The 18,694-nt window shown below is 51.5% G+C and overlaps 1 protein-coding gene and 1 pseudogene across 4 annotated transcripts; one reads left to right on the top strand and one right to left on the bottom strand.

The window, feature by feature from the left end:
- Positions 1-259: 259 nt before the first annotated feature.
- Positions 260-5,025, bottom strand: LOC135967017 (UPF0764 protein C16orf89 pseudogene; annotated as a pseudogene).
- A 4,267-nt stretch (positions 5,026-9,292) lies between these two features.
- On the top strand, positions 9,293-18,672 carry SLC35C1 (solute carrier family 35 member C1). 4 transcript variants are annotated; one of them, XM_045371714.3, is made up of 3 exons: positions 9,293-9,377; positions 11,207-11,733; positions 16,450-18,672. In XM_045371714.3, exons 2-3 carry the CDS (start codon positions 11,238-11,240, stop codon positions 17,007-17,009), a joined length of 1,056 nt encoding a protein of 351 aa, XP_045227649.1. In that variant the 5' UTR covers positions 9,293-9,377; positions 11,207-11,237; the 3' UTR covers positions 17,010-18,672. The 4 variants fall into 4 exon arrangements, with proteins under 4 accessions (XP_045227649.1, XP_005578154.1, XP_065384337.1 ...); XM_005578097.4 differs by having other exon boundaries at positions 9,359-9,820; XM_065528265.1 differs by lacking the exon at positions 9,293-9,377 and adding an exon at positions 9,806-9,917.
- Positions 18,673-18,694: the final 22 nt, after the last annotated feature.

Here is an 18,694-nt window from a genome sequence, read left to right as displayed (position 1 = left end):
GGGAAGCTCACAGAACTGAGGAAAAAGCTGAAGAATCAGGCTGGGATGGAACCACAAGCAGGGCAGCTCTGGAAATCTCAGTTGCAGGAAACCGTGAATGGTCTCTCTGGATGTTGTTGCAACTGCGAATCAGCTATAACCAATTTCAGGCTTTGTTGTTGTTGCGTCTGCTCTGGATTCCATTTCAGAGAGAGAAAAAGTAAATAATTGGTTTATTAGCCTTGCCTGGGTTATGCACCTTTGGCTAGGTCATGCCCTGAGGCTAGAGGAGAGCAGGAGTCTGGGTTGATGGCCCCAGAATACTAAAACAGCCAAGGTGGGACACTACCAACAAGAAATGGGACCGGGCGCAGTGACGCACATCTGTAATCCCAGCACTTTGGGAGGCCAAGGCAGGTGGATCACTTGAGGTCAGGAGTTTGAGACCAGCCTGGCCAACGTGGCGAAACTCCGTCTCTACTAAAAATAAAAATTAAAAAATTAAAAAAAGAAAATGAGCCGGGCATGGTGGTGCATGCCTGTAATCCCAGCTACTCGGGAGGCTAAGGTAGGAGAATCGCTTGAACCCGGGAGGCGGAGGTTGCAGTGAGCCAAGATCATGCCACTGCACTCCAGCCTGGGTGACAGAGCGAGACTCCATCTCAAAAAAAAAAAAAAAAAGGATGCTCTTACTAGATGCCTCCTGCCCATACCTCCTTCACATCTCATCACAAAAGGAATGGACAGGAGCAGCTCAGAGTGACCATTGGGCAGACAGACTCTAATAGGAGGGCCTCCCCAAGGAAGGGGCGTCTTCAGTGAGCCCTCAAAGATATGTTAGCCAGGTGTAGGGATGAGTGTGTGAAAGATATGTTAGCCAGGTGTAGGGATGAGTGTGGGAGAGCTCTGAACAAAGTAGGAACCTTCCAGATTCCCTTCCCGGCTTCCAAGGCAGGCTCCTCATGTGGACACTGGTAGCTTGCCGTCCAGCATTCATCCCCTTGTGATAATACCTCCCAAAATTCACTTGCAGAGTCCTCCCCAACTCTCAGCCCCCCTTGTCTGGGCCTTTGGCTAGGAACCCCCAGTTCCCAGGGAGTGGAGCTTGTGACACAGGGCTTAAACCAGAGTGCTGGTCTTATCTACTTGGCCACCGTGATTGGTCAGGGTGGTCATGTGACCTGAGCCAAGCCAATCAGAGTGAACCGCAAGACTTTGGAAGAACAGTGATTTTTTCCCCCCACCGGACTTCAACCAGATGGTGTAAGATGTGGAATAGCTGAAGGCATTTTGCCATCACATGCAGCCTCAGAACAAAACCAATACTTGGATAAGAGCCTACACCAGGATCTGTAATAACTGGGTCAAGCTGCACCTAAAGCTAGTAGATCTCTGAGACTTCCCAGTGACATAAGCCAGTAAATTTCATGTGGCTTCAACGGGCCCTCCCCTACAACCCACTTACCATCTGGGATGAGAATCAGAGTCTTTTACCTTAGAAGCCATTAAGCCTGGCTCCCCTTCCATCTTACTGATGGGAAAACTGAGGTCTAGAGTGATGGAGAAATTATCTAAAAATCTCAAGATTGTAGCCACTAGGCCAAGACCTAAAAGTCTGGGGAGGTTTGCGCCATGCCTCAATGTCTCTCCAGGTGGATCTGCGCCATGAACTCGCAGAGTAAAGTGTTAACTCAGCCACTGAACCCTCTCTCTCCTCACCCCCAGCCAAGATTGAGACAAAGCTGTTGCTTTTTTTTCTTTTCTTTTCTTTGAGACAGAGTTTCACTCGTTGCCCAGGCTGGAGCGCAATGGCGCAATCTTGGCTCACTTCAACCTCCACCTCCCGGGTTCAACTGATACTCCTGCATCAGCTTCCTGAGTAGCTGGGATTACAGGCGCTCACCACTATGCCCGGCTAATGTTTGTATTTTTAGTAGAGATGGAATTTCACCATGTTAGCCAGGCTGGTCTCGAACTCCTGACCTCAGGTGATCCGCCTGTCTCAGCCTCCCAAACTGACAGAGGGTGAGTCACTGTGTCTGGCCAAAAGCTGTTGCTTTTGTGATCCCCCTGGGATTTATCGGTGAAGCAACAGTTTCTGGTTTTGTTTTTCACAAACCTACTACGTTAGTTTCCTAGAGCTGCTATAACAAATTACCACAGACTTGTAGCTGAAAACAACAAAACGGTATTCTCTCACAGTTCAGGAGGCCAGAAGGCAAAAATCAGCAGGCGTCGGTTGCGTTGGTTCCTCCTGGAGGAATCTGTTCTGTGCCTCTCTCCAAGTTTCGGGAGCTTGCCAACAATCCTTGAAGATTCTTGGCTTGGCGCTGCACCAGTCCTATTTCTACCTTCTGCCTCCATCTTAACAGGGCCTTCCAGCCATATGTGCCCACTCTGCATCTCTGCGTCACCAAATCTCCCTCTCCTTACAAGGACACAAGTCACAGGACTGAGAGCCCACCTTAATCCAGTATGAACCCATTTAAACTCAAAACAGCTGCAATAATCCTATTTCCAAGTGAGGTCATATATTCTGGGGTTCTGGGTATGAATTTGGGGGAGATACTGTTCAACCCAGTACACTGGCTATGTGCCGGCCATCGTGCCCCATGCCATGAGACATACCAAAGATGTACTGGAATGGAGTGGTGTGTCTAATAATGATATGAGCCCTGGCCTCACATCCATTCAATGCACACTTCCTGAGCACCCATTGTGTGCAAGGCATTGTGCTAGGGGCCAGAGGCCTAAGGATGCCTATGATGCAGCCCCAGTGCTTAGAGAGCTCACGGGGCAGGGAAGGAGCCTAGGGTCTGGCAGGGCTCTCTATGAACAGTTAGGAGAGCAGGGTTCCAGTCCTGTCTCACCCTTTCATAAACTGTGTGACCCTGAGCAACTCATTCCTCTCTTGACCTATTCATTCTCTGTAACATGAGGAGGGGTAGGCAATTTCTAAGGTTTTTTGAAGCTCCAATGCTCTAAAAGCCTTTTTTTAATGTGGGTGAAAATGCTTTGTAAACCACAAAGTGCTATATACACAAGGAGAGGCAGAATAACATGAATAGTTAAGGGAGTAAATCAGTTGGCCTGGGGTTCAAATCCCAGCTCTGTTACTTATCAGCCCCTATGACCTTAGGCATGTTAACTTTACCTCTGCAGACCTCAGTTTCCTCTTCTGTAAAATGGAATAAGAATGCCCAATTCACAGAGGTATCATGGGAATTAGAGGAATTAATCCATGCAGTGTCGAGGCCAGGGCAGAGCACACAGCAAGTGCCCAATAACTATTAGCTATGACGATCCCTAGACAGCCTCTCTACTACCACGGAGCTTACAGTTAGGTGGGAGATAAGATTAATGGGTGGAAAAGCTACAGACAAAGACCAGACAATGGATCGGTCAGAGGGTTCTCAAGTACCAGCGTGGAGAGAACCCTGGGACTGGTGCAATCCAACCCTAAGCACGTATCTGCTCTTCAACAGCAGGATGGACAGAAGCAAGGCCAGGGTCACTCCATAGGACCAAGGACCTGGAAGACCAATTGGAAAACTCTCTTGGAGTGAGGTGAGCTCATGCAACAGGATAAACTTCTGCTCAGAAGTCAAAATGGCCTGGGTTCAAATCCAGCTCTTACCTCCTCACTGGGTATCCTTGAACCAAAGACTTAACATCTCTGTGTCTCAATTTCCCCCTCTGGAAAATAAGGATATGATGGTGGACTCTACCTCACAGCATTGTTGTGAGGACTGACATGTTGTATATAAAACACCTGGTGTGAAGCCAATCTCCAATCAATGTTAGCTGCTGGTAACACACCCTCCACCAAGAGGGGCAGACACCATTACTCCCAATGGATTAGGATGGGGGAGACATCACTCCTGCTCAGAGATTAATCAGATGCATATTTCAGGAGTTTTGTGAAGTGATGCTTTTTACTACTTGTATTAGTCCGTTCTCACATTGCTACAAAGAACTACCTGAGACTGGGTAAATTATTTTAAAAAGAGGTTTACCTGACTCACAGTTCTGCAGGCTGTACAGGAAGCACGGCTGGGGAGGCCTCAGGAAACTTACAATCATGGCAGAAGGTAAAGAGGAAGGAGTCATGTCTCACATGGCCAGAGAGGGCGGAAGAGAGCAAAGTAGGAGGTGCTATGCACTTTTAAACAACCAGACCTCGGGAGAACTCTGTCATGAGACAGCACTAGGGGGATGATGCTAAACCATCTGAAACCATCCCTGTGATCCAATCACCTTCCCCCAGGCCTCACCTCCAACACTGGGGATTACAATTCAACATAGGATTTGGGTGGAGAACACAGAGCCAAACCATATCACTACTCTACATCTCAACAGATCCAAATAGGCCAGCACTGTCCAAAGTCAGCCACTGCCCAGAAGCCAGACCAGGGATCCAAGGTGGTGCCTTGTGTCAATGTGAAAGGGGAGCCAACTCTGTGCCAATCCCCTGCCTATTTCCCGTTCTTGCCTGAAGAATCCCCTCCCCTCGTTTCTAGCCACACATCTCATGCTTTGGGATTTGTTTGTCCTCATTCTGACTCTCCCACTCCCAATCCTTCTCTGGCAAGTGGGCCCTGCCTTTGGAATTCTCCACCCCACCTTTAGCTCATCAGCATGGGTTCACTCCCTGACAAGTGAATCTTCCACATTGCTGCCCCAGACCCAGAAACCACCCAGTCCTGAGCCTTCCTGGAACCTTCAACATGAGTTCTAGCAACACTGAATTGCCCACTAGAGCACTGTTTACATTAGGACTTTCCTCCACAGCCAAAACCAGAATACCATCCTGGAGAGGTTTAAACTGATAGGGGTTCGTCATCTCCTACAACAAGGCTTAGGCAGCCCAGAGCTGGGAGGGAAGCTTAGCCAAGCTCTAAAGGACTCAGGACAGCTCCAAGCTTCTGTTCTGCCATCCTTAGTTTTCCTCTTCATAGTTTTTGCCTCATGGCCACAGGATGGCTGCTGCCTTTCCAGACATCAGTTCTGCATTAGGCAGAACAAAGAAAGGAAAAAAAAAAAAAAAAAAGTCTATACCTATGGTAAAAAGCAAAAACTTTCCCAGAAATCCTCAGCTTACTACTCATTGGCCAAAATTATGTCACGTAGTCACCTCTAGCTGCAAGTAACCAGTTCGAGGTGAAACATGTTGACATGTTGACTTACAAACAAAATATGGGGAATGTTAGTAAGAAAGAAGAATTTTTTTTTTTTTTTTTTTTTTTTTGAGACAGAGTCTCATTCTGTCACCCAGGCTGGAGTATAGTAGCACAATCTCAGCTCACTACAACCTCCGCCTCCTAGGCTCCAGCAATTCTCATATCTCAGCCACCCCGAATAGCTAGGGCTACAGATGTGCACCACCACGCTGAGCTTATTTTTGTATTTTTAATAGAGACTGGATTTCACCATGTTGGCCAGGCTGGTCTCAAACTCCTGGCCTCAAGTGATCTACCCACCCTGGTCTCCCAAAGTGCTGGGATTACAGGCGTGAGCCACCATGCCCGGCCAATTATTCTTCTTGAATAATTTAATATAGAGTAAACCAGAGGTCTGCAAACTACATTCCCCATGAACCAAATCTGGCCCACTACTTGTTTAACGTTTAAAAAAAAAAATACTGATATAATTGTACTTTTTGAGTACATGTGATATTTTGATACATGTATATAACATATAATGATTAAATCAGTGTAATTGGGATACCCATTACCTCGAACATTTATCTTTTGTGTTAGGAGCATTACAATTCTTCTCTTCTAGCTATTTTGAAATATACAATAAATTATTGTCAACTATAATTCTTCTACTCTACTATCGAATACTAGAACTTAGTCCTTCTAAAACTGTATTTTTGTACCCATTAACCAACTTCTCACCATCCCTCCATTTTTACAAATAAAGTTTTATTGAAATGCAGCTGTACCCATTTGTTTACAATACTACAACAGCAGTGTTGAGTAGTTTCGACATAGACTACGTGGCCCACAGAATCTAAAATATTTACTCTCTGGCCTTGTACAGAAAAAGTTGTCAACTTCTGAAACAGATGGTTGGTAGTACCTGCCACAAGCACTAGAAAAGGAGGACATAATTGTTTTCTGGAAATAACTTACTATTTTCAAAAGAGCATTCCAGTAATGAGAAAAAAAAAAGATTTTTGCTCTGCTCACATGTATTTTGTAGTTTAGTGTTAATTTTTACTTTGAATTATATGTGGGATGAATGAGAAGCCTTATAAACTTCAGGGATTAGGGTCAACAAAGTTCTTAAATTGGCCCTGATTTCCAGGCATTCCTACCCATGGTCTGACTTCCACTCATTCCACAAAGAGGCACTAGGCACCTACTGTGGCAGGCATTGTGCTAGGTCCTGGATAAGGTCAGGATGGACAGATGGATGGTTGGATGGTTGGATGGATGGATGGATGGGAAGCTGCGAGAGAGAAAGCAAAAGAGACAGACAGGAACAGAGAGATTAGACTAACCAATTTCATGCCTTCTCAATTTTGCCTAGAAAATAAATGTGTGAGGAGGAAATGACATTCCAGTAGGCATGTGGGTAAAGGCCTGGTTGCTGTAGCAAAGAAACCCCTTTAGAAGTGTGTAGGTATGCAGGGACATAAGTTGATTTCCTGCAGTCCACAATGGCTAGTGTCTCTGCTCCACAGAATCAGGGACCTTGGCTCTTTCCATCACATTCCTCCACAGTCTCTAAGACGTTGTCCTTGTCCTCATGGTCAAGACTGGGTTATAGATGCATTTGGTTTCCAGGTTATGGGAAGAGGAAGAAAAAGCATGCAGGAACACACTCCTAAAGTTTTAAAGACCTAGAAAGTAGTATATCTCTCCTGTTGCTATAGACTGGAGGTGTCCCTCCAAGATTCATATACTCAAATGAACCCCTAAGCCCCAGTGTGATAGTATTTGGGGATGGGTCTTTGGAAGGTAATTAGGTCATGAGAGTGGAACCCACATGGTGGGATTAGTTCTCTTATAAGAAAATACATGAGCTCCTACCCCCAACTCCACTCCCATCTATCTGCCCGGTGAAGACAGAAGGAGAAAGCAGCCTTCTACAAGCAGGAAGCAGCCCCTCGCCAGACACCAGATCCACCTGGGCCTTGATCTTGGACCTCCCAGCCTCCGGACTGTGAGAAATAAATGCTTACTATTTAAGCCACTCAATCTATGGTATTTTTGTTATAGCAGGCTGACCTCACCAAGACACCTCCCTTCACCATCCACAAAGTCACATGGTTCATCTACTTAGAAGGAAGGCTAGGAAATGTAGTCTTTGGCTGGGCAACCATGAGACTAGCTACAATCCAATTATTTTGGATGAATGGGGGAGTGAATTTTGGTAGACAACTAGGAGTGTCTATCACATAGAGTAGGCTCATGAGTCCTTGTTGAACTCAAAGAGTGAGACAGTCAACATCTGTGTGTTCCCAGAAGTTCTCAAGCCACATAGGTATAAATCCACTGACACCTGAACCTGGGAAATTAGTTCTGTTTACTGTGACTGGCAGAAATAATTTCCTGCTGACATTATTAGTGGCTCCCAGCCAAGGCAAGAAAATGAGACTACACCCATAAAGGGACTATTACAGCCCTTCAGGTGCCACGTTGATGATCTTATGCTCCACCTCACACCAAATTCACATCCTGGGTAATCACTCTGGGCAAGGCCTAAAACTTCACCCTTTGTGGATAGTTTAAACAATTAACATTCCTTAAAGAAAATTCAAAAGCAAACCGTTTATGCAAGGTACACAGTTCCTGGGGGCCTTAGACCCCCTAAGAAACATCCCCACCACTCCTTTCCCTCATAAGGCACAAAAAGGATTAGAATCCAGGAAACCTGCTGTACTGGCCTGTTACAACCTTAATCCAAGGGAGTGACACTAATGACAGAATTTCAGGTATGATGTAAGGTGAGAGATTGGAGACAGGGGTGTACTTTGGCCTCCATAGAGAGCCCACACTGTCTCCCACACACACAGCACTGACTGCCCCTAGGCCTCTCTCAGCGAAGTGCTTCTGGCCTATATACAATATATATCTCTTCCCTCCAGTTCAAGGTGGCAGGAGTCATCAGACAAATTCCTGCTAATGTGCCAAGGAGAAGGCCCTTCCAGGTCACCAGTGCCTCTCAGAGACAAGTTTGCCCTGTCATTAAATTATTTCTCATGGTAAGCTCTCGGGCATAAGAGAGGAGAGACTGGAACAGGTACGCATTGCTCTTAATAAACCAAAACCCACACCTTCAAAGGAAAATCCCAGAGGTAGACTCCAGGTGGGGTTCAGGAGATCAGCTCAGTCCCTTTTAAGCCTTTCTTTCCCCAAAAGGATATTTTGGTTCCAAAAGTGACAAGATAACCAGACGGTATCCTCCAGGTGGAGAACAGCCCATAACTAGGAAGCAGAGTCTCATCCCTTGAGGAGGAAGAGGGCAGTGCTAGTACCTGGGGCTAGTGGAAGAGGGTAGGGTGTGGGCCGGGCTTGCTCTGGCCCAGCTGTTCACTTCACTGCAGCCTGCAACCCTCCCATTTCCCTACAGCCCACCCAGGACGGCACTCAGCTCCAGTGAAGGTTTGTGCAGTTAGGATCTGAGAGTTTAAATTACTACATAGGTTTTACCTTTTTATTCTGGAAATTTGCAAATGTACACAAAAGTAAGGAAACTCTTGTAATGGATCCTCGTGTATTTATGCCCAGCTACAGTTATCAATGGCTTATCTTGTTTAATCTATCGACCTTTTAAAAAAATCTTTTTGAGATCGGGCGCGGTGGCTCACGCTTGTAATCCCAGCACTTTGGGAGGCCGAGTCCGGCGGATCACCTGAGGTCAGGAGTTAGAGAACAGCCTGGCCAACACGGCGAAACCCGTCTCTACTAAAAATATACAAAAATAACCTGGTATGGTCATGGACGCCTGTAATTCCAGCTATTCGGGAGGCTAAGGCAGGAGAATTGCTTGAACCCGGGAGACGGAGGTTGCAGTGAGCTGAAATAGCACCACTGCACTCCAGCCTGGGCGACAGAGCGAGACGCCGTCTCAAAAAGAATAAATAAATAAAAATAAAAAATATTTTTGGTGAGTATTCTGAGTATTTTAAAACAAATCCCAGCCATGACATCATCTTACCCGTTCATTAAATGGCACTAATTAAATGGTGCTTAAAATATTACAAACATCTATGTTCGACCATACCACCTAGAGTTCTGGGCAAGAAGGTTGGGACCCACAGGTCAAGCCTAGCCCCTTAGTTTTACCACGAAGATAACTCAGGCCGTTTGAGGAAGTGGCCGCCCCACGCAGGTGCTAGAGAGCGAACCAGAGAAGTCGGTCCTCCGCGTTCCCCCGGCTGCCTGGTGAGTGGCAGACCACAGGCTAGATTTCCCGGGCCCGGCCCTGGAAGGGGCGGGGGACTCTCCCCTCAATGCCGGCTGGAAGAATCCGGGCGGTCCCCTCAAGCACTTCTGGAAGTGCAAGCTGGGAGCGCGGCGGGCCAGGGATAAAGCCAGGTCCCGGGACGTGCCAGCTGCGATAACTGAAGCCTGGGTCCCGGGCGGGCGGGGGTACCAGGGACAGGAGAGGCCTTAGAAAGAGGAGGGGGCCTGCGCCCACGACCGTCGGAATCGCCGCCTCTCCGCCGGCACTCCCGGGCCCCATGCCGCTAACAGGCCGGCGAGCCTGGCACGGTGCCTGGGCCCGGGGCGGAAAGCAGGAAGTCGACCCCGCGGGCGCGGCCCAGGGTGCGGCGCTGCAGGTGCGGCGCAGGGAGGCGGGGCGGGCGCCCAGTGCACCGGAGGAGGTGAGCGCCAGGTCGCCTTCGCGGCCGGGGGACAGAGGCAGGGGCGCGGGAGCTGGTGCGGCTGAACCGGGCGGGGAAACAGTATTTTCTGGAAGGGGTAAGAGATGCTGCCTTGAGCCCTTGGAATCTTGGATCTGGGCCGCCCAGAGAACCTCGATAGGAGCACAGGGATGACAGACTGAAGTCCGAGAGAGGCGGCGTGGCCTCCGGCCTCTGGGAGCGCTGCCGGGAGTCTCGAGCTTGGGAGAGGGCCTGGGGGAGGTGAAAATGGGGGGGAAAGGAGGGGACCACAACATCGTTGTGGAAGAATGAGTCGGGTTGGCAGAGGGACGTGGAGCTGCAACGCGGGGCTCTGGAGGTGGAGGAGTCCAGGCTGATGGAGCGCCGCCCGGGTCCTGGGTCGGGGTTCCGGGAGGTGGACCTGCGAGCCGAGCCAAGCCGAGTCGGGGGACGGAGGCTCCGGGACAGACGGAGATGAGGGTGGGCAGGTGAGGGTGATGCAGCCCTTGCAGGAAGCAGGGCGAGGCTCAAGCACACAGAAAAACCTGTGGCCGCCGAGGTCCCCCCGCCAGCAGCGGGCAGCGGATCGCAGGGGCGGGGCTGGGGACTGGCGAACGCCGCCTCTCTGGGGCTGTCGCTTTAAGGGCAAGGCGGGGCGTGCGGGCCCTTTAAGGCCACGTGGGGGCGTGCCAGGAAGTGAGTCCCGGGCCCGCCTCGCGGGGAGTAGGCCTCGGCTGTCCGGAGGCTCCTGGGCTGAGCCAGCGACAGAGCCCGGGAAGGCAGCGAGACGTGGGCGCCGGCCCAGCCCCCTCCCGCGTCCGTCAGCCCCAAGTCCCGAGCCCCTCTGACCCCTCCGTAGCCCTCCCTCCAGCTGCGCCCGGCCTGCGGCAGCTCCCTTAACGCCTCCCTCCTCCTGCCCACCCCTCCCTCCCACAGCTGCCCATGCCGCCCTCTCGGCAGCTCTTCCAACTCTGCCCGGCGTCCTTTTCCTGCACCTTCGCCCCGCGTACCGCCTCCTGCCCCGCCCTGCCATTCCTCTCCCCTCCCTTCTCTCTGCGACCCCTCCCTGTTAGGCCCCAGCCTCTTCTCCCCTCACAGGTCTTCTCTACCCTGGCCTCACCGCCTTAGCCTATCCCTCCCCCTTGCCCTGTGTCTTGTCTCAGGAGCCCCCTTGGGGTGGGAGCAGGTTGTGGAGCGGCACTACTGGGCTCACCCCAAAGCAGAACTTCTCTATCCATGAGGACACTGGGGAGGCCTTTAGGCCAACCCCCATGTGACAATCAGGGCTGCGGCTTGCGGAGAGCACAAGTGAGCTCACTGCCCTGGACTCCAGGGAATCAGAGTTCTGGCCGCGGGGTGACCCAGCTCCTGTGCTACCATGAACAGGGCCCCTCTGAAGCGGTCCAGGATCCTGCACATGGCGCTGACCGGGGCCTCAGACCCCTCTACAGAGGCAGAGGCCAACGAGGAGAAGCCCTTTCTGCTGCGGGCATTGCAGATTGCGCTGGTGGTCTCCCTCTACTGGGTCACCTCCATCTCCATGGTGTTCCTTAATAAGTACCTGCTGGACAGCCCCTCCCTGCAGCTGGACACCCCCATCTTCGTCACCTTCTACCAGTGCCTGGTGACCACGCTTCTGTGCAAGGGCCTCAGCGCTCTGGCCGCCTGCTGCCCTGGTGCCGTGGACTTCCCCAGCTTGCGCCTGGACCTCAGGGTGGCCCGCAGTGTCCTGCCTCTGTCAGTGGTCTTCATCGGCATGATCACCTTCAATAACCTCTGCCTCAAGTACGTCGGTGTGGCCTTCTACAATGTGGGCCGCTCGCTCACCACCGTCTTCAACGTGCTGCTCTCCTACCTGCTGCTTAAGCAGACCACCTCCTTCTATGCCCTGCTCACCTGCGGCATCATCATCGGTGAGTGGCAGCTGGGGCCACGCGGGATAGGGTGGTCATGGGGACTGAAATCCTGAAGAACAACCCTTCTAGGCATCCTAGGACTTCATCTGTCCCAGCTCCTTTGGTGCAGCAGTCATAGGAGAAAGCCTGGGGGCACAGAGAGAGCAAGTAACTTACTAAAGGCCACCCAGCAAGTTAGGAGCCCAGCCAGGGCAAGAACAATAGTAATAATAATAATAGCAACAGCAGCAAAAGCAACTGACGTTTGTTGAGTGATTAAAATGTGCCAGGCACATAGATCTTAGCCATATTAACTCAGTTAATCCTCATAACAAGATGGGATTATAATCCACATTTTACAGATGGAAAAACCAAGGCACAGAGAAGTTAAGTAACTTGTCCAAGATCACCCGGCTAATAAGTGGCAGAGCTGGAATCTGAACTCAAGCAATCTGGCTTCACAGTTCACATGCCCGACCACTGTACTTTATTGTTTCTCAAGAGCTCAGGTGTCCTGATTTCCCATCCAGTGCTCTTAGTAGAGGACAATACGTCTTTTAAGAAATATACCATCACTCTCTGCCAGCTCAGGATAGCGCCTGAGACAGTAGCAAGCGATACGCTTTAAGAGGCCTCAGCTGTCTTCCCGGACTTGATCCTCAGAAAATAATAATTATTGACAGGGAAATTATGCTGATTATTTCACATATAGCATCTCCTTTGTTCTCCCAGAGATCCCTGGGTTGTGGCATCACTACCAGTGGTCATCTCTATACAAACAAGGAAACTGAGGCTCAGAGATGTTACATTACTTGCCCACGGCCACACAGCTAGCAAGCAGCCAGGCTGGGATGCAAACCCAGATTGGCCAGACTCCCAGGCAATGCTTCTATCCTCTCTGCTCTTCTTGGAGGTTAGAACTGCAGTATTCAATATAGTAGCCATTGGCCACTTATTTAAATTAAAATTCAGTGAAATGTTAAACATTCATTTCCTCATTTGCAGGTGTTACAATCTGATTTTCTAGCCACATTTCAAGGGCTCAGTAGCCACATGTGGCTGAGGGCTATGGTATGGGACAGCACAGGTTAGATGGGCCCATATTTTTCTGGGCCCCATGCTGGGTTAGAGAGCCTCCAGCATCCCATTCGCTCCGAGTCTTCCCAGGGCTGTGTCATCTAGGAATGGAATCCTCATTTGAACCTATGCAGGTTTTTCCTGGTGCTATAAAGTTTATCTTATTTGGCCTACATATCACATTCTTTGCTGGTGGCTCAGAGTCCCAGGCTAGATGCACCAGTTGGTGGGGGAAGGGACCCATCCATGCCACCTGTCCTAGAAAATGTTTCCCCTTGTTGGGCAACTGCTGGATCTAGGGCTGCTGGGTCTAGGTCCAAGAGGGGAGAGGGGAGAAGGTCATGGTTAGAGTGGGGGAAGCTGCAAGACTCCTGCTTGCCAGAACTCTCCCGACCTGCTTCCACTTCCCCCTCAGGGGAACAGGTGTACCTCCCCTCCTCTGTGTGCTCCTCAGATGCCCCAGGGCTCTCTACTTCATTCTTGCTGACCCTGCCAGGAATGGACTCAGGGGTGGAGGCTCCTAGTTGGAGAATGTGCTTGCAGGAAGGTGAAGACACTAGGGTAACTGGGCCCAAATCCCAAAGGTCATCCAAGTAACCAACGGTGAGGTTCTGACAATGGTACATTCACCGGCCTGCCTGACTGGGACAGGGGCCGGGGAGGTGGGTGCTCTCTGCTGACCCAGGTCCTGGCCTCCTATCTGCAGTGTTTCCTCTTTCTTCCTCCTTGTGGGGGAAGACAAGTCTCAGGCAACTATTCTAGGCCTCCCCTCCTAGGCCCCCATGTCACAAAATACCTTTCAAAGCTCCTTCTGGGCCGGGCACAGTGGCTCATGCCTATAATCCCAGCACTTTGGGAGGCCGAGGCAGGTAGATCACCTGAGGTCAGGAGTTCGAGACCAGCCTGGCCAACATGGTGAAACCTGTCTCTACTAAAAATACAAAAAAATTAGCCAGGCATGGTGGCATGTGCCTATAATCCCAGCTACTCGGGAGGCTGAGGCAGGATAATTGCTTGAACCCGGGAGGCAGAAGTTGCATTGAGCCAAGAGCGCACCACTGCACTCCAGCCTGGGCAACAGAGCGAGACTCAGTCTCAAAAAAAAAAAAAAAAAGGAGGCCCAGGCAGGCGGATCACAAGGTCAGGAGATCGAGACCATCCTGGCTAACATGGTGAAACCCCGTCTCTACTAAAAAATACAAAAAAAAAAAACTAGCCAGGCGATGTAGCAGGCACCTGTAGTCCCAGCTACTCGGGAGGCTGAGGCAGGAGAATGACGTAAACCTGGGAGGCAGAGCTTGCAGTGAGCCGAGATCCGGCCACTGCACTCTAGCCTGGGCAACAGAGTGAGACTCTGTCTCAAAAAAAAAAAAAAAAAAAAAGTTCTTTCTGGGTGAGAGTCACTCTAGAACATTGAGGTTGCAGTTGCTTCTGAACTCAGAAGGTAACCACCAGGAGGGCTGTGGGTGCTCTAGCCAAGCAGGTGAGTAGGTGGTGCAGTTCTCTGCCCCCCTCACCCTGCTCCCAGCAGGTCTATGGGTACCTCTTGTGCAAAGGTTATGTCAAGAAAGAGGAGGGTCAGGCTCTGTGGTTGGGCTGGGCATGGTGGCTCATGCCTGTAATCCCAGCACTTGGGGAGGCCGAGGCGGGTGGATCACCTGAGGTCAGGAGTTCGAGACCAGCCTGGCCAACATGGTGAAACCCCTTCTCTACTAAAAATACAAAAATTAGCCAGGCATGGTGGCGCATCCCTGTAATCCCATCTACTCAAGAGGCTGAGGCATGAGAATCACTTGAACCCAGGAGGCAGAGGTTGCAGTGAGCCAAGATCATACCACTGTACTCTAGCCTGGGTAACAGAGCGAGACTCTGTCTCAAAAAATAAAGAGAAAAAGAGAAAAGTGCTGCGTGTTGAGTGCCTATGATGTAGGAGATATCCTGTCTCCTTTAATACAACCACCTCCATAACAACTTTCATTCATTCATTCCACAACTAGTAATTGGTGGCTAAACACATGCCAGGCACCGTGCCAGGCTTTGGGGATACAAGTTTGGAAAAGGTAACCTCAGCTCCTACACTCCCGGAGGGCATGGTGGTGACAGTTACACTAGCATGGTAAGGGCTGTGATGGGGCATGTATAAAAGGGGCTGTGGGAGCTCTGGGCGAGGGAGGGGACCCAGGGACAGGGCAGTCTAAGCAGGCCTTCTGGAGGAAGTTTAGAACCTGGGTTTAGAGGAAGAAGTAGGGACAGAACGTTCTAGACAGAAGGAAGAGCATGTGCACTTCTTCATGGCTGGACCACAGCGAGACTCACCAGACACGAGGCTGCCCAGTCAGGCTGACTCCACGTGGTGCAGGTCCTGAGAGCTGTGGTGAGTGAGTCGAATTTCTCCCGAAGGCAGCGGAGAGCCACAGAGGGGCTTCATGCCAGGGCACGGCCTGGGCTGATCTAGACTTCAGGATGATCATTCCGGTTGCAAGGTGGAGAGTAGATTGACTGGAGTGGACAGGGAGGTGACCCAGAGAGCTCAGAGAGGTTAAGTAACTTCTCCCGGGCCACTCAGCTTCTAAGTTGCAGAGAGCCTGATTGGAAGCTAAATCTGTCCCCAAAGCTTTCCCCACTGCCCCATGTTGCCAGATGCTGTGGCAGGAAGTATAACGTGCATCGTTCAGCCCCTGCCTTCTAGGAGCATGGGATCTGGCTGAAAAGACCAGGCTGTCACCATGGGCAGGGGCCCAGCAGCCCAGAGCAGGCAAGGGGCTTTGAAGGAAAGCGAGGCAGTAAGAGTCCAGGTTCTGGGGCTATCAGGAAAAGATTCCCCCAGAGAGGCCAACTTTGACCTTGACAGATGCGTAGAATCCCCCAGAAAGGAGGAGGGTGTTTCTGGCACAGGACATGAACAAGGACACTGAGGCCCAGGGTGAGAAGCAGGGAGACGAGCAGAGAGGCTGGGGCAACCACAGGACAGAGGAAGGGCTGGCAAAGGTTCAGGTACCCCCGCCTGCCATGCCAAGGAGTATAGTCCCGATGGCAGAAGTGGGGAGCCATGGAAGCTCTTTGAGCAGGAGGTGACACAAGATGAGAGTCTCAGTCACTGCCACAAATGACACAAGAGATTCTAACTTAATGCTCCCCATGATGACATCATAGGCTCCCATTCCATGCAAGAAGCAGCCAAGACTTAGACACTGAAAATCATTTACCCAGGGTCACCTTAAATCGCATTAACCACTAAGTGGCACTCATCTTTCAGAACTCAGTTCAAATGTTATTTTCAGATGCCGCAGGCCAGCTCAGTCGCCCACTTACGGACTCTCACAGCACCTTGTACTGCTTTATGGACCTCATTACAATTCTTACAATTGTAATTAAAGAAGTAACTGGGAAGCGATTTGTTTTCCTGTCTTTCTTCTCTGCTAGCAGATAAGCTGCCAGAGGAGGTTTTCTTGCCCTGGGCCGCTCCCATAGTCCATGTAGAGTGCCTTGCCTGCAGTAGAGACTCTGGCTGTGCTTATTGGAGGGAGGCCTAGGGAGGAGTGGGGAGGGCCGCAGTACTCAGTCTATGAACTTTGGTGTCTGATCCTCTGTCCTTCTTCCTCCTCATCCTCATCCCTCTTCCCCACCCTTCCCCCACTCCTCCTCTCCCTACTGCAGGGGGCTTCTGGCTTGGTGTGGACCAGGAGGAGGCAGAAGGCACCCTGTCGTGGGCGGGCACTGTCTTTGGCGTGCTGGCCAGCCTCTGTGTCTCGCTCAACGCCATCTACACCAAGAAGGTGCTCCCGGCGGTGGACGGCAGCATCTGGCGCCTGACCTTCTACAACAACGTCAACGCCTGCGTCCTCTTCCTGCCCCTGCTCGTGCTGCTCGGGGAGCTTCAGGCCCTGCGTGACTTTGCCCAGCTGGGCAGTGCCCACTTCTGGGGGATGATGACGCTGGGCGGCCTGTTTGGCTTTGCCATCGGCTATGTGACAGGACTGCAGATCAAGTTCACCAGTCCCCTGACCCACAATGTGTCGGGCACGGCCAAGGCCTGTGCCCAGACGGTGCTGGCCGTGCTCTACTACGAGGAGGCCAAGAGCTTCCTCTGGTGGACAAGCAACATGATGGTGCTGGGCGGCTCCTCTGCCTACACCTGGGTCAGAGGCTGGGAGATGAAGAAGATTCCGGAGGAGCCCAGCCCCAAAGAGGGCGAGAAGAGTGCCATGGGGGTGTGAGCGCCACAGGCACCCTGGATGGCCTGGCCCCGGGACCCGTACAGCAGTGAAGGCGGTCTCCTGGACCCCAGAAGGGTGCTGTGGTATGGACTGGGCACTACTTACAGACCCAATCAAAATACGGTGGGGTCTGAGAAGGAACCAGTGTTTACAAGTAGTATCAGAAAGTTGAAGGAACCAGTGTTTATAAGTAATACCAGAAAGTTGCCAAACCCGTCTCTACCCTCTCGTATTTCTGAGTTTTTGACCTTCCCGAGGGAGTACCCTAGTGAGAGTTGAACCCCTTCCTTCCGCCTCCAGGGCCTGTCTGCCTCCACATCACTCTGAGGACAGGGACAAGCAACAACCTTGAAGGGACAGCAATGGCAAAGCCACGAAGGCTCACTGTACTCAGGGGAGATGGCCCCACCACAGCCACCTGGAGAGGGTTGGGAAACCTTCCATCTGCGGTGGGCAGGCAGCCTCACCCTGGGCCCACAAACCAGCCTTCCTTCGGAGGAACGTGTGGGCTGGACTGAGGGAGGAAATGATCGAGTTCCCTCTGAGACCAGCAGATCCCCAGGGGCTGCTGGGCAGTGGCCCGGGAATGGGGTGGATTGTGAGAAAGTGCCCACCACCTGCACCCTGTACGTCCAGCTTTTGAACACGAGGGAACCATGCTTCTCTTAGAGGTTAAGCAGGGCCATTAACATCCTCCCCCAGTCCCTAACACCACATTGTCCTGCGTGGCTCCTCTGGCCCTGAGTGGCACCTGCCCCTCTGGTCTCCCAGCACCTGGCTTAGGTAACAGCCTTCTGAAATCAGAGCCAGGGAGCTGCTTCTCTCTTCTCCCAGTTCTGCCTCCCCCACAGCCTTCCTCCCCAGGTGGGACTGATGGAGCAAGGGTCCAGACTAACAGCCTTCCACCCCAGCTGTGTCTGGCGCCCCTAGATCTCTGCAAGGGAGGTGTTACAGCTTGTTCTGAGCCTCTTGCCTTGTGATGGTAAGACACCAGCCTTTACATTCTCCCCTGAGGTTGCGGCTGACAGGGCCTACTTGGCCCAACTCTTAGTCCAGCGAGCTCCTATATCAAGATGCTGTAGGCCAGGTGGCTTACAAACAACAGAAACTTACTGCTCACAGTCCTGGGGGCTGGGACGTCCAAGATCAAGGGGCCAGCAGATTCAGACTCCGCTGAGGTCTGTTTCCCATTCCATAGATGGTGCCTTCTTGCTGTATCCTCAATGGTAGAAGCACAAACAAGCAAGCTCCCTCCTGCCTCTTTTATAAGGACTCTAACCCCGTTCATGAGGGCTCCGCCCCCGTGACCCAATCAGCTCTGAAGGCCCCACCTCCTAATACCGTCACATTGGGGGTGAGAATCCCAAGGTGAATCTGCAGGGGGAGGGAGGGATACACACAAATGTTGGGACCATAGCACCCTTCACCGCACCCTCCTGCCCTCGGGGTGGCTTTCACTCCCCGGCCCTTCTGGTGGGCATTTGGTACGTCCTTTCTCTTAGGGTGATTTCTGAGGTTTTTAGTCCCTACAGTGAAAAGCTGGGGAGAGTGGATCTTCTCCCGGGTCCCGCTCCAGTCCCCTCACAATCCCAGGGGGGTTCTAATGCAGCTGCTGGGGCCTGACGCCCTGAGTTGTTTGTGATTCAATAAAGAATCAGTAAGATCCTGTGTGTGTGGCCTGAGGG

This window comes from Macaca fascicularis, chromosome 14 (genome assembly GCF_037993035.2).
Source record: "Macaca fascicularis isolate 582-1 chromosome 14, T2T-MFA8v1.1".
NCBI lineage: Eukaryota > Metazoa > Chordata > Mammalia > Primates > Cercopithecidae > Macaca > Macaca fascicularis.
Note: the sequence above shows the minus strand (reverse complement) of the source record. Positions and strands in the feature narration are given on the sequence as shown.

Excerpts from the sequence above, each read along its gene's own strand:
- SLC35C1 (XM_045371713.3), top strand. Across the intron at positions 11,734-16,449 it reads CACCTGCGGCATCATCATCG|GGGGCTTCTGGCTTGGTGTG; the intron begins GTGAGTGGCAGC and ends TCCCTACTGCAG.